General features: G+C 51.0%; 6 protein-coding genes across 6 annotated transcripts; 3 read left to right on the plus strand and 3 right to left on the minus strand.

Annotated features, from left to right (window-relative positions):
- The first annotated feature begins 83 nt into the window (after positions 1 to 83).
- On the plus strand, positions 84 to 1,775 carry BO88DRAFT_407458 (uncharacterized protein). Its single transcript, XM_025707434.1, has 2 exons — positions 84 to 422; positions 494 to 1,775. The coding sequence occupies exons 1-2, from the start codon at positions 238 to 240 to the stop codon at positions 1,695 to 1,697; spliced, it is 1,389 nt and encodes a 462-aa protein (XP_025559505.1). The 5' UTR covers positions 84 to 237; the 3' UTR covers positions 1,698 to 1,775.
- An 84-nt stretch (positions 1,776 to 1,859) lies between these two features.
- Positions 1,860 to 3,809, minus strand: BO88DRAFT_407459 (queuosine 5'-phosphate N-glycosylase/hydrolase). The gene is made up of 4 exons (XM_025707435.1): positions 3,011 to 3,809; positions 2,802 to 2,956; positions 2,511 to 2,742; positions 1,860 to 2,451 (listed from the first exon to the last, which is right to left on the minus strand). The coding sequence occupies exons 1-4, from the start codon at positions 3,423 to 3,425 to the stop codon at positions 2,024 to 2,026; spliced, it is 1,230 nt and encodes a 409-aa protein (XP_025559506.1). The 5' UTR covers positions 3,426 to 3,809; the 3' UTR covers positions 1,860 to 2,023.
- A 1,577-nt stretch (positions 3,810 to 5,386) lies between these two features.
- On the plus strand, positions 5,387 to 8,202 carry BO88DRAFT_407460 (E1 ubiquitin-activating protein ubaB). The gene is made up of 6 exons (XM_025707436.1): positions 5,387 to 5,784; positions 5,894 to 6,064; positions 6,169 to 6,405; positions 6,474 to 6,598; positions 6,646 to 6,710; positions 6,758 to 8,202. The coding sequence occupies exons 1-6, from the start codon at positions 5,725 to 5,727 to the stop codon at positions 7,948 to 7,950; spliced, it is 1,851 nt and encodes a 616-aa protein (XP_025559507.1). The 5' UTR covers positions 5,387 to 5,724; the 3' UTR covers positions 7,951 to 8,202.
- A 27-nt stretch (positions 8,203 to 8,229) lies between these two features.
- Positions 8,230 to 9,708, minus strand: BO88DRAFT_407461 (SDR family NAD(P)-dependent oxidoreductase). The gene is made up of 4 exons (XM_025707437.1): positions 9,648 to 9,708; positions 9,067 to 9,599; positions 8,559 to 8,970; positions 8,230 to 8,477 (listed from the first exon to the last, which is right to left on the minus strand). Exons 2-4 carry the CDS (start codon positions 9,490 to 9,492, stop codon positions 8,320 to 8,322), a joined length of 996 nt encoding a protein of 331 aa, XP_025559508.1. The 5' UTR covers positions 9,493 to 9,599; positions 9,648 to 9,708; the 3' UTR covers positions 8,230 to 8,319.
- A 291-nt stretch (positions 9,709 to 9,999) lies between these two features.
- On the plus strand, positions 10,000 to 10,395 carry BO88DRAFT_428548 (elongin C; the record flags this gene model as incomplete). Its single annotated transcript, XM_025709088.1, has 2 exons — positions 10,000 to 10,135; positions 10,208 to 10,395. The coding sequence occupies 2 exons, from the start codon at positions 10,000 to 10,002 to the stop codon at positions 10,393 to 10,395; spliced, it is 324 nt and encodes a 107-aa protein (XP_025559509.1).
- An 86-nt stretch (positions 10,396 to 10,481) lies between these two features.
- BO88DRAFT_371990 (tRNA splicing endonuclease subunit) lies at positions 10,482 to 12,499 on the minus strand. Its single transcript, XM_025704221.1, has 3 exons — positions 12,301 to 12,499; positions 11,448 to 12,217; positions 10,482 to 11,397 (listed from the first exon to the last, which is right to left on the minus strand). The coding sequence occupies exons 1-3, from the start codon at positions 12,414 to 12,416 to the stop codon at positions 10,952 to 10,954; spliced, it is 1,332 nt and encodes a 443-aa protein (XP_025559510.1). The 5' UTR covers positions 12,417 to 12,499; the 3' UTR covers positions 10,482 to 10,951.
- Between the last annotated feature and the right edge of the window lie 232 nt (positions 12,500 to 12,731).

Genomic DNA, 12,731 nt, shown 5'->3' on the forward strand with positions numbered 1-12,731 from the left:
ATCATCGATGCGGAGCGCATTTATCTGCAGATCACATGACGGTCGTGATATCCCATCCAGCAGAACCACATCCCATTCCTACATCTACTTCACAATATACTCTACGATTGGCTTTGGTGTATACGTTTTATGAGTATTTCTGAGTATACGCTACTTGTTTGATATTGCGATTACATATACCGAATTCCTTTCGACAACATATCATCATCGCATCTTAATCGACTATTATTCACCACCATGAACAACAGGCCTGTCGAGCAAGCGCTGGCCACGCTACTGCCTACACACGCGCAAGATCTCCCACAAGAACTACTCAGTCTTGCCATATCACTCGTCGCCCAATCGCGCAGCTTCTCCAGCAGTCTCAAGCCTGAAGAAGAGATCGCCCGGCCGTATGCGTGCGCTGAAATCGCTTGCAAGAGGTGTGTAGTCTGCCATTTCCATACACCAGTCTTCTATGTGCATTTATTCTAACTATTCCTCACGATCACAGGTTAACACGCGCTCTCAAACTTCCCCCTCTCCTCGGCCACCCCCCATGTCCTCCCCGCGCCTACAAAAAGCTCTACGCCTTCCTTGACCGATCCCTCTCCACTGGAAATGCCCGCGCAAGCGCCTCAGCCCCAGGGACACCCTCTCGCGCCGGATCAGCACCCTCAACACCAAGGAAGGGCACGCAGAGAACCCCATCAAAGACCACTGCAACTGCTACTCCGCGAGGGATACAACAACACCAACAACAACTACACCAGCAGAACACGCCCACGAAATCCACACCTCTCAAGCGCGCACTTTCACACGCCGACGCTGACAGACCCTCACCATCACCTCGACCCCAGAAAATCCCCAAGTTCCGCGCCAATGGCCTCTCCGGCTCAACCATCATCCCCGACGCCCCTAGCTGGGTGATGACTTCCATCCGCACCGTCTGCAAAACGCTCTCGACACCCGCACCGCGCATGAGCACATGGTCTCGACCACCTATCTCGAGAACTCTCCCACCTCACATTTTCGCCGGTGTATCTACCATCCTGTACTTGATATCCGAAGCGACGGCGAAACACGACGAAGAGATCGACGAGGAGATGATGGAGTTCCTTGAACCCGTTATCCTAGCCAAGGATAAAGAGAGCGATGAGGATTTCAAGGAAATCATCAATGCGCTGATTGTTGCTGTGTATTTCCTTGTGCTTGCTCGTCGCCGACAACCGGGGTCATCGGGAGATGATAGTGCCAAGGAGGCAGCGGAGGCGAAGAAGATGGATAAAAAGACGTTCTCGGAGATGCGACAGACCGCGCTGGTTAGTCTGGGCCTTCCGTCCACGGAGAGGCGGCATCGGGAGGATGTGGATCAGTGGATTGCGTTGGTTATGGAGCAGGGGTGGGCTCATGGGAAGGAGTGGTTTGAGAATGTGCCGTTGGCTGGGGAGTTGGATGGCGATGAGGGCGCTTTGGGGGATGAGCTGGTGGGTGGGGTTGTCGAGGAGGATGGGGGTAGGGGCAGGTTGATGGTCTCTGGAAGGGGGGCTTTGGTTGCGGGTAAGTCTTCGAGACGGGGACTGCTTCCGGGGTTGGGGACAATGATGCAGGATCGGGTGGATTGGTTGAGTGAGGATCGGAGGGAGGATTATCTCGAGTGGAAGGCGGATATGGTGGCGCGGATTGAGCAGATTGAGAGGACGGCTCAGGCTGTTTAGGAGTATTTGGAATGATATAGAATAATACAGAAGAGATACCCATAGAGTGAGATGATGGTTCTTTGAGGTAGAAGAATGTTGTAGTTTGCTAAGTTCAGTGGACAGTATTTGAATGATTAAAGATGGTGTACAGAAGCCCACAAGTAAGGGTAAAGTTTAAAGCAATGCTATGGTATCATTATCACAATGTATGCAAGTCTATACCCATCACCCACCCGAAAAGCAACCCTCAAACGCAATGCGTGGCCAAGTAAAGCAACGGGGTATAGTTTTGGAAAAGCCGATAGAGACAAAAACAAACGCAGATGATATGCTTTGCCGCCAGTCTAATACCAGATACTCCTTGTCCGATGATGCGGGATGGACTCCTGTCCGGTCTTCTCTATTTCTTTCATGGTGTCGTAGAGGAAGAAATCTATCAAGATAGCGTTCACGCCCATTCCAGCGGGTTTTTGAACGGGTTCCTTCTTGACAAACTTCTGGGTTGAGCATTTCTGCTGGTGATCTTCGGTGTCTTCGTCTTCTTGTGACGCCTTGTCTTGGTTGGGCTTCACCGTCGGGTTTACCCTGGTTTCTGGGTGTCGGCGTTCGATTTCCCTTCTTATCAATTCAACACACCAGATACTGGTCGCTCGAAGCTCAATCTCCCAGTTGGATCCGCTAGGGATCGGCTGCAACCTGCGTATGTGGCTTTCCAAGGGCGGCGAGTATGACATACAGCCGAGTTGGTGGAGCATCTGAGGGATACGATAGTCTATACATTATGAGCCAGAGCCCAGGCAAGGTGTGCAGGAAGGAAGTCAAGAGTCTTACCTGCAAACATGGTGATTTTATCAATATCGTTAAATTCTCCATATCCCTCACCATTGAAGCAAGCCCAAAGGTCCGCAACCAAGATCTGAGCCCGCTTGTAGATTCGCACTCTCCGCCCGTGGAAGGTTGTCTCGTCCCGGAAGCAGGAGAAGCTCTCTGCTAGCAAATTGACTAGCGAAGCCGCAGAGTAATTGGAGTTGTAGATGCAGTTGACGAAACTACCTTCATACTCCTGCAGATGAGGAATTTATAAGCATCTGGTGCAGGGGAAGTAAATGGTGAAGAACATACTCTGCAAAGAACTCGACCTGCTTCTCGCAGGCACTGAAGACGTTCCTGGAGCAAAGGAATCTCTTCATCGGTGGCAGAGCGGAAGACATGCTTGATAAGGTCCTCGGTACATTCATCTTCCTTGGTCCAAAACTCCGGCGTGGTGATCGGAATGTCTATAACAGTCAGATTCTGGCGTCTCTTGCTTAGCATGCGGCAAATAGACCTACCCTCATCCAAAGCTCTCTGCAAGGCAGCGACCAAGCTCCAGTAGCCTGTCCACTTCTTTCCTCGGTACTCAATCGCGAAGCGCTTCTCGCTAGGGAGCTCAGACCAGAAACTGAAGTTGAGGAGATCCATGGTGAAAATGAAGTCGACGGTGTTTTCGTCTTTCGCTTTAGGGTGTAATTCGTGCTCCGACCATGTTTGCGTCGAGTATTCTTTCTTCTGCATCAGGTTCCATATCGTCTCCGCGGCTTCTTTCGTCTTGGAGGGGTTTAATGCGACGTCGATGGCATTGTCGAAAGCGTATTGCGCATTTTCCAGCACTTTTGTCTCTGCGGTTCGAGGATCTGAAGAGCCTCCTAGTCCCAGTGTCTTGCGCAGAAGCGCAATCAACTCGGGGTCTGCTTCGTCGTCCGACATAACTCCAGGGGAACAGGTCTTGCCCGGTGACACTTTTTTTGCTCGGTTAGGTGCCAACCGAAGTGTAGAGCAAAATTGGCGAGGAGAGGACGGAGAAGCAGCGAACTCCGGGCTCACGGCAGAGGCGATAACGAGGAAAGGGGAGGGAGTTGGAGGGAAAGAGGGAAACGGATTGAAAATGGGAAATCCCCACGAGCAGTTGGACTGTCTTTGGATCAAAGACGGTTGTTGCCAGAAAGGGCGATCGGGCCAAAGGCAGGCTCCAAGGCGAATCTCCCAGCGGAAATTCACGCACTACCAAGTTATTTATCTACAGAGGTAATACTCCAATGTCATCTAGAAAGCGGTGTCCTAATCAATCGACCCCGTCAATGAAGACCTGCTTTATTGGTATTTTCATATCTCTCAATTCTTTTATCGGGAATTTCCAGCTTCAACTTTTTGGTCCGATAAGTGCTGGTTATGTAAGCAGGGGTATCTTATCTCCTTTTGCGGGTGCCACTTTTTAAGACTTTGGGTGACAGTCAATTAATCAATGCGATAACTTAGGTAGTTAAGCCCTGTTGGTTTAGTCTTGGTTCGACTACCAGTTTTCCTGGCAAAGACTTGTGGTTGAAGCTCGGATACACACATTTCACAGCAACAGGCTGTCGGATTCATAGAAGCATGCTGGCCTGGTTGGTTGTTACACAGCAAAGCCAGCCACTGTTCCTGTTCCTTATCCTTGACTCCATTCAGACGCTGACCTTGTTCCGCCAATGAAAAAGCCCGTCGTTCAATGCTTATACTTTGTTGACAGCAACTACTTGGTAGTATACTGCGTTAAAGTTCACTATGAATCTTAGCCTGGAATTCTGTATTAATCGACATGCTACTAGTAGTACTACTACTACGTTAGGTTGTGTGCGATTGTACAATTACAGAGTAGACATGTGCGCAACAGTCTGAGGCGGAAAGTGAGCTATCTCTAGAGACAGTTAGCTGTTAAAGGTGACCTGGTACTGACTCAGATGCTTCTGTATCCATCCACCCCTTCGAATAGACAGCCTGCTTCCGACGTTGATTCCGCGTTTCCGCAAAGCGCGTTAGTGTTGAGCAAGACAAGTGCCTACAAATGTCACCTACAACTTTGGCGATGGTTCGCTGATTGCGACCCAACAGCGGGCCATAGAAAGCCCGTGATGTCCCACCTAACTGGTCGTCTTTATGATGGATTCACTAGCTGTAATTAGCGATGATTAGGTAAGGCCATGGATATCATGGAGAGCACCACGATTAAAGATGACAGTCTTTTGGCACTTTCGCACGGAGGTACTTCAGGTATCAATCTGTAGGACTGCACGTCTTTGAGCTCTGCCGATCTGTCAGCAACATGGTCTGGCCGTACAGTAAGACATGGATGAAATTCGATAAATTCCACGGCCTAGAGATACTTCGTAGAAAAGTCCGACATCCATCAAGTACAGCCCCCACTATGAAAGATCCAGAACATGCAAAGTACATTGTCAACCTCTGATTTTTGGCGCTGGGTACTCAGCTCCGGCATGAGACCCCCCTGCTAGTTCTATACCGTGCAGGAGTCGCCCAACCATCGTGGAGGAGTAAACGGTAGGAATGTGAGCTCTCACATGCTGGGCTCGTGAGATGCATCAGTCGCATTTGAGGGTTGGCGACATTTGAGCGGCAAGTAGGTGTAAAGTACCTGATAGCAACATCTGACAAGGACACTATTCAAGCACGCAGCTTTGGAGTGAATGGACGGACTGATAGTCGAATGGCCTCGTGTTGGTGCGACAAACAGGGAAATGCGATCGGATGCGGGACGATCACCATCAAGACTGGCCGATCCGCTTTGGTTGCATTGGACAAGACAAATGTGACGGACAGCTGGAGGTTTAGAACTTTCCTTTTTATGTATTTGAATTTTTAATTTTGCATCAGCATGCAGTCAAACATCGGATTTGTTGCTGGGCATGGATTTGATTCACCTGGGATCCCCCACCCGGTGGTGATGATGGGGTTGAAGGGAAAAGAAGTACTGCAGTTCGGGGGAAGTTGAAGTGGGCTCGGGATTGTTACTTCATTCTTCCTGACTTCACCTTCCTCGACTGCTTCCGGACTTCTTCCTCTCCGCCGGAGCTTCTTCCTACTTTCACTTCTGCCTCTCATTGTCTCCTACCTACCTCCATTCCCTCAATTCGCGCCTTGCAAACAGCTCCTTTGTTCGGCGATGCCTTTTCGCCCGCTCTGACTTCGATAGTCTCCGTTTCGATCTACTGTCCGTCTCCGCGCCGCAACCATGACGCGGGAGACTTATCTTAAGCGCTCGCTCGGGACTCTAGCCAGACGAATCAAAGAGGTACCGCTCCCCATCCCCCCCACGCTTATTCTCCTTGACGCCTCTCTTTTAGCAAGGAGCTCAGCTTGCGCATAACCATGCTAACCATTTCCCTTGATTTGCTTTCTAGTCGCGTGTGCTTCTCGTGGGTGCTGGTGGCATCGGATGCGAATTACTGAAGAACCTCCTGCTCTCCGGGTTCGGCGAAATCCATATCATCGACCTCGACACCATCGATCTGAGCAATCTCAACCGCCAATTCCTTTTCCGCTTCGAACACATCAAGAAACCCAAAGCATTGGTGCGTCAAACTCCTCCGAACGTCTTACTACCTACATCCCCTCCCATTTCCGTCCTTTCCATCCTTCCGAACGAGATCCTGACGGTTGGTGGCGCTATATCTAGGTTGCGAAGGAAGTCGCCCACAAGTTCCAGCCCGGTGCAAAGCTTGAAGCATACCATGCGAACATCAAGGATGACCAGTTCAACGTTGACTGGTTTGCGACATTTGATGTCGTCTTCAACGCTTTGGACAACCTCGATGCTCGACGCCATGTGAATAGGATGTGCTTGGCAGCCAATGTGCCGCTAGTGGAGAGTGGAACAACGGGGTTCAACGGCCAAGTCCAGGTCATCAAGAAGGTGCGCCGTCAAGTCCCTACCTTCTGTGTCTCTCCGACTGGTTAGGCGCGACCGCTGACAACTGCTAGGGAGTCACGGAATGCTACGATTGTAACTCCAAGGAGGTTCCCAAGTCGTTCCCGGTCTGCACTATCCGCAGTACACCCAGTCAGCCGATCCACTGTATCGTCTGGGCCAAGAGCTACCTTTTTCCGTAAGTCATCAGGCGGCAACCTCATGCATGATTGCTAATGTACATAGTGAGCTCTTCGGCATAAGCGAGGATGACTCGAGCGAATTTGATCACTCGGAAGATGCTGAAAACTGTGAGTTGGAATCGCGGCGTTAATTGACACTGGCTAATTCGTATCAGCCGAAGAGATCGAGAACCTCCGCAGGGAAGCTCAGGCCCTCAAGGAGATCCGCCAATCCATGGGCTCCGAGGAATTTGCGCAGAAAGTATTCGAAAAAGTGTTTCAGGAGGACATTGATCGGTTACGAGGCATGGAAGACATGTGGAAGACGCGAGACCCCCCGGAGCCTCTGGATTTCCACAAGCTACAAGAGGAGTCTTCGGGCATCGAACCTGTGGTCTCCTGCAATGACCAGAAAGTCTGGACTCTTGCTGAGGACTTTGTCGTCTTCAAGGACAGTCTAGATCGATTGAGCAAGCGGCTCAAGACCCTGCAGGACACCACGAAGAGTGACGTGAAGCCTATACTAGTCTTTGACAAGGACGATGTCGACACCCTGGACTTCGTCGCTGCCACTGCCAATTTGCGGGCAAGCATCTTCAAGATCGATCCCAAGTCCAAGTTCGACACGAAACAGATGGCTGGCAACATTATCCCAGCTATTGCAACCACCAACGCCATGACGGCTGGTCTCTGTGTCTTGCAGGCTTACAAAGTTCTGAGAGGGGAGTACGACCAGGCCAAGATGGTCTTCCTCGAACGCAGCGGTGTTCGTGCGATCAACTCTGATTCTTTGCAACCCCCGAACCCCAATTGTCCAGTGTGTTCCGTGACTCACGCCAGGCTGAAGATCGATCCTCAGCGCGCGACACTGGAAAACCTGGTCCAGGATATCCTCCGGTCGCAATTGGGTTACGGTGAGGAGTTCTCCGTCAACACCGAACTAGGAACCATCTACGACCCTGATCTAGAGGACAACCTCCCCAAGAAACTGACCGACCTTGGTGTCAAGAACGAGAGCTTCATCACCGTCATCGACGAAGAGGACGACCAGCCCCGCGTCAACCTCGAACTTATTGTGCTCGCGACCGAGGTTTCTCAATCCACAGAAGACCAAAAACCCGCCTCCCTGGAATCTGTTCCCGACATCCCTCGCAAGCCAAAGGCACCCGCACCTGCAGCCCCCGAGCCCGAGCCCGAGCCCGTCAACGGAGCAGGCAAGCGCAAGCGCGACGCAGACGAAGCCGGACTCAGCAACGGCGACAACCCAGCCAAGCGAGTGGCAGCCATGTCCATCTCGGACGGCGACGGGGCCAACCCCATCGTCCTGGACGAGGCAAACGGCGGCGCAATCCTGATTGATGATGATTAAAATGATACCAAGGTGGGTAGTTAACCGGGGTTCGGCATCTTCGACCAACATAGTGATATTTACTATTTGCTCTCTTGGCTTTGCAGATCTGGCGCATGATTGATTGATTTGGGATTGTTGCTTTTGTGTTGTTCCTGTTTACTATTCTCATGTAAAATACTTTATCACGCTACTTTGCATACACAAACCCCGCATGATCGGTTTCGATAGAATGAATGATTACTAGCTATGATGTTTTCTGTGAAATGCTGGATAAAATTAAGTCATTTGAAGGAGATGCTCTTGTTAGGTACAAGTCACACCACATCACACGTATCGTACACACATAATACAGTTCAGATAACCATACATTCCAACCCCATTCAAATACTAAATAGCACTCAACCCCCCATCCAAATTCAACACACAATTATTCGCATACTCATTCTGCGCCAAAAACACCGCCGCATCCGCAACCTCCTCCGGTCTCCCGAATCGTCGCACGGGAATACTCTCCTTCAACCGAGCCGTTTCGCCATCTGAGAAATCTATCCCATTGTGTCAGCAAACAACTTTCCTCTTCCATTAAACGTCCAACTATAGCATAGAAACGTAGGGAATAAACGAACCAGAAATCATAGGCGTCTCGATATACCCCGGCACAATAGCATTCGATCTAACCACTACATCACGCAGCGAAGCTGCCGCTTCAACGGCGACTGATCTCGTCAGACCGAGGACTCCGGCCTTTGATGCTGCGTAGGGAACCGCGCCGGTTCCGGATTTGTGGGCGAGCAGGGAGGAGATGTTGATTATGCATTTTGATGATGCGGAATTCCCACTAGTACTGGTTGGGGTGGTGGTGGTAGATTTCTTCATCCGATTGCGGATCGAGGCGCGGATGAACGCTCGAGAAGTGAGAAGGGCTCCTTCGAGGTTCGTGCGCAGGATACGGGAGATATCCGTTGGTTCGGATTTAGGTAGTATGGAGGAGATGGAGAGGCCGGCGGCGTTGACGAGGATGTCGGGATTTGTGGCTTGCTGTGTTGCTCGTTCATGGTGTTATTTGTGAGGGTGGTCTTTCTCCAATACAGTGGTATGGATTGTAGGGAGGGAGGTGAGGGAGGATGTACGTACCATGGCTTTCTCGAGCTCGCGCGTCCAGGACCCTGCTTCGGCGATGTCGCCGATTAGGAGGCTGATTCTGGACGAGGATTCGAGGAGCTGGTGTTTCTCTGGGTTTGTGATGGGTTGGGGAGGTTCCGTGGAGGGGATGCCTGGTGAGTCGATTTGAAGTCGAGATGCGGCGTTGTAGAGTCGCTCGTAGGATCGTCCGATTAGGATCACTCGCGATGCACCTTCTTGGAGGAAGCGCTCCGCGATGGAGAATCCAATGCCGGATGTTCCGCCGGTTATCATGCATGTTCGGTTGGATAGGCGGTTGGAGGGGGTGAATTGGGAGTATACTCGTTGAGTGGAGAGGGGGAGGTGTGGGAGGTGATGGTGAGGTGTCTGAAGCCTGAGGGCTATGCCACGAAGGCATAGGATGTTTCTTTGGTACATGGTATGATGATAGTTGCCTTATAGCATCTGTGACTAGGAGCGGAAGAAGTGTATAGTCTTAAGAAATACCGAAATCCTCTGGTAGTTTTGCACAGGCTGAAATGGTGCTACAATTAATTAGTCGATGTGCTGTTTAAGAGTAATGCATAACTTACTACTCCCTACTTAACAAGACCCTTGTCACCCAAACCTGCAACTAATTGCGTACAAGTTTCTCCACAACAGACACCAGGATAAAGATAGTTAACTAGACAATCAAAAGAAGTGACAGCATCGGCATCGGAGCTTAAGCACGGACCACCTCGAAACTGGAGCCTATCAAGTAACCGCAGCCTAAATTAAATCGCGGAACCAAAGCCGATTATTACTCACTTATCGCCCGCCGCACCGCGCCGCGTCTCGTACCTTTGCCATCCATATTTCCATCGAATTCCATTTCTCTCGTTTGCTCCATCTACTTACTTACTTATTTATTTCTACATCCCCGCCCACCCACTCCCTCACACCATGTCCGCTTCAGATTCTTCCTCCTCCTCACAGTCCGAATACGTGACTCTGGTGTCCGGCGATGGATTCGAATTCGTCATCCCGCGCAGCACAGCCTGTGTGTCCGGGACGATACGTCGCATGTTAGAGCCGTCTAGTGAGTTTTTATTTCTTTCCCTTCGTTTCATTTTGGTGGTGGCATTTGCTAACTGGTTGGGTTTTCCTATAGGTCGTTTCTCAGAATCCGTTACCGGTCGATGCGTCCTCGAGAATATCAGCGGCATCGTGTTGGAGAAAGTGTGCGAGTATTTCTGCTACAATGAGAAGAATAAGAACCAGACGTATGTCCCGGATATGGATATTCCGCCGGAGTTGTGTTTGGAGTTGTTGATGGCGGCGGATTATTTGGATGCTTGATTGAGGTGTGATTTGGTTTGGTTTGGTCTGTGGTTCCTTTGTATAGTGTAGGTAAGTGGATTGAGTTTACGTTGGGCTGATTGGTGCGGGGTTTGTACTGATTGTGGCTCTAGGTTTATTGTAGTGGGATGGCTTGGGTTTACGAATAACGCGACATGATGGCTCTATGTCTCTATTGTATATCATATGGAGTTTGGTGGTTGTGGTTTCAGCTTCTTAACAGATGGTAGGGTGGCGTTATGATCTGGGTATATAACTTGGAAGAATAGACGGATATCTTGCTGTCTCTTGTCCCTTTTAGGGACTCCCTCCACTGCACATTTCATCTCACTTGGTCAGTGGACTATCAACGCCACTGGCTCGCCATCGGAGCATCTATATCCGTCCTTTCACTCCGTGGACGGGTGTACTAAAGATGATGGCAGATTGTTACCATCCCCTCTATTCAGTCCGTGTCCGTTCTGGTGGATCTCGGGCCTTATTCCAGGGGAGAAATGCTCTTATCCCTTCAGGGAATGTATTTAGCATGAGCTGTATAATGGAATGTGATAAGCCCTCAGCGTCCTTTGGGCCGTGGACGCCAGGGTCCTTTGTTTCCTTTCGTGTTCTGCTGCTTATAAAGCTTTTCCTTGCCAAATGCTGAGTCTGCAATTCGGAGATAACTCACGACGCCCTCGTCGACTACAGCCAGGATCACGTTCCTGTATCCGTATCGGAGTCGCTGGTACAGCTGGCGACTCATCTTCTCGCCCACTGGTGGGTCGAGCGGTGTGCTCTCGAGCAATGCGCCAAGCTGAGCGGATGTAGGGATCGTGGTGTGCGTGCGCGCATTCACAACGGCGAGCCTAAAGTCAGGGGTCGGAGGGGCGGATTTCTTGAAGGGTGTGGATGGCTTGTAGATATGGAAGACTACACGGTAGGGCGGTGTCGTGGGAGGCGGGGGAGAAGGCGAAGCAGTCGGGTCATACCAGGGGATGATAGAGAGCTTCTGATATATGTCATCTGAAAGATCGTCAGCATAACCGCGAGCGCAGTGAGAGCCGGAAACGTACCATAACTCCGATGAATCCCAAGGCCCACAACAGGCCCCAACGCAGTTGTAGCACTACCAGGTTTGTACAGCCACTGCAAAAGCTGCCTAAACACCCCAGCAATCCCAAGTCCCAGACCCTGGGGCTTCTCTAGTGCTGTTTGCTGTGATTCGCTAGTCTCATCGCCCTCCTCTGCATCGTGCCACCCCGGGGCACGAATGATCGTATACCCCAACCGCCTCAATCCCGTATAAACCGAGTACCGCTCACTGGTCAGACCGCTCCGCCCCATGAACGCCGCATAAGCCGCCTGTAAGCTCATCGGGATACCAGAGTCGTCCGTCCCCTCGTCGTCAGCACAGCCGACCTCCGAGCACGGCCACCTGATATCTAAGGTCCCTCTCTCAAGTAGATACAGAGCCTCCTCCGGAAGTAACCATACGCGATTCCAACGATCAGCCTGACCTATCGACTTGAAGTACTGTCCCTTCGGGGCAGGAACATAGACACACGAGTCGGGGTGGACGCCTATATCCGAGCCTGCGGGTTTCGAGGGCTCCGATTCTTCCGTGATGGTATCTAGCTTTTGGGCAGATCGCAGCGGGATCGGCCCACTGGGAGAGTATATTCCAACAACCTGTGTCTTCGGGTGGTGTAGGCGAGGGTACGAAAGGGCATTGTGCATGGCCTGCCGCGAGGCGGAGAGAATGTCGGCTTGGAAGAGCGTCGGATTCGGTTCGAAGTCCTTTTCACCGCGTTTGGGGAGACTTTGTTGGGAACCATCTGTGAGGCTGTATCCTCCATTGTCAGTATGCCATTTGCGCATTAAGCTGTAATTGGGGTAGGGTGCAGATAGACGCGTGGTAACACTGACAAGGAAATGCTGTTCAGCATGCGGAAGTCCTGAGTCTCGTCGGAGAGGTCGGTGTCAATGTGAGCGCTCGCATCCTGCGAGGGCATATGAATGACGGCTTCATCTATGTCAGCCATTTTGATCCCGGCCGACAATGACCCAATCCAGAGAGCATGTAATATCGGTCGGGGATGTAGAGCGCGTGAGGGGAAAGCGAGAGTGGAAAGAAAGTTAAGCTGCGCGGGCGGATCGATATCCACTTCCGATAAGAAAATCTGAATGCACGGGGTTTAGTTTCGGGCTTAGTCTGCGGTCTGCCTTTCAACTTGCATTTCCAACCAGTTCTGCTGAAACAATTGGGGCGCCTAAAAGAGTTGCTTACTTATTCATTAGCATACTTAGGTATCCTTTATGCGGGGAACTTCTTTAACAGCTTCTTATCGGTTGATGAT

This window comes from Aspergillus vadensis, assembly GCF_003184925.1.
Source record: "Aspergillus vadensis CBS 113365 unplaced genomic scaffold BO88scaffold_24, whole genome shotgun sequence".
In the NCBI taxonomy this organism is placed as follows: domain Eukaryota; kingdom Fungi; phylum Ascomycota; class Eurotiomycetes; order Eurotiales; family Aspergillaceae; genus Aspergillus; species Aspergillus vadensis.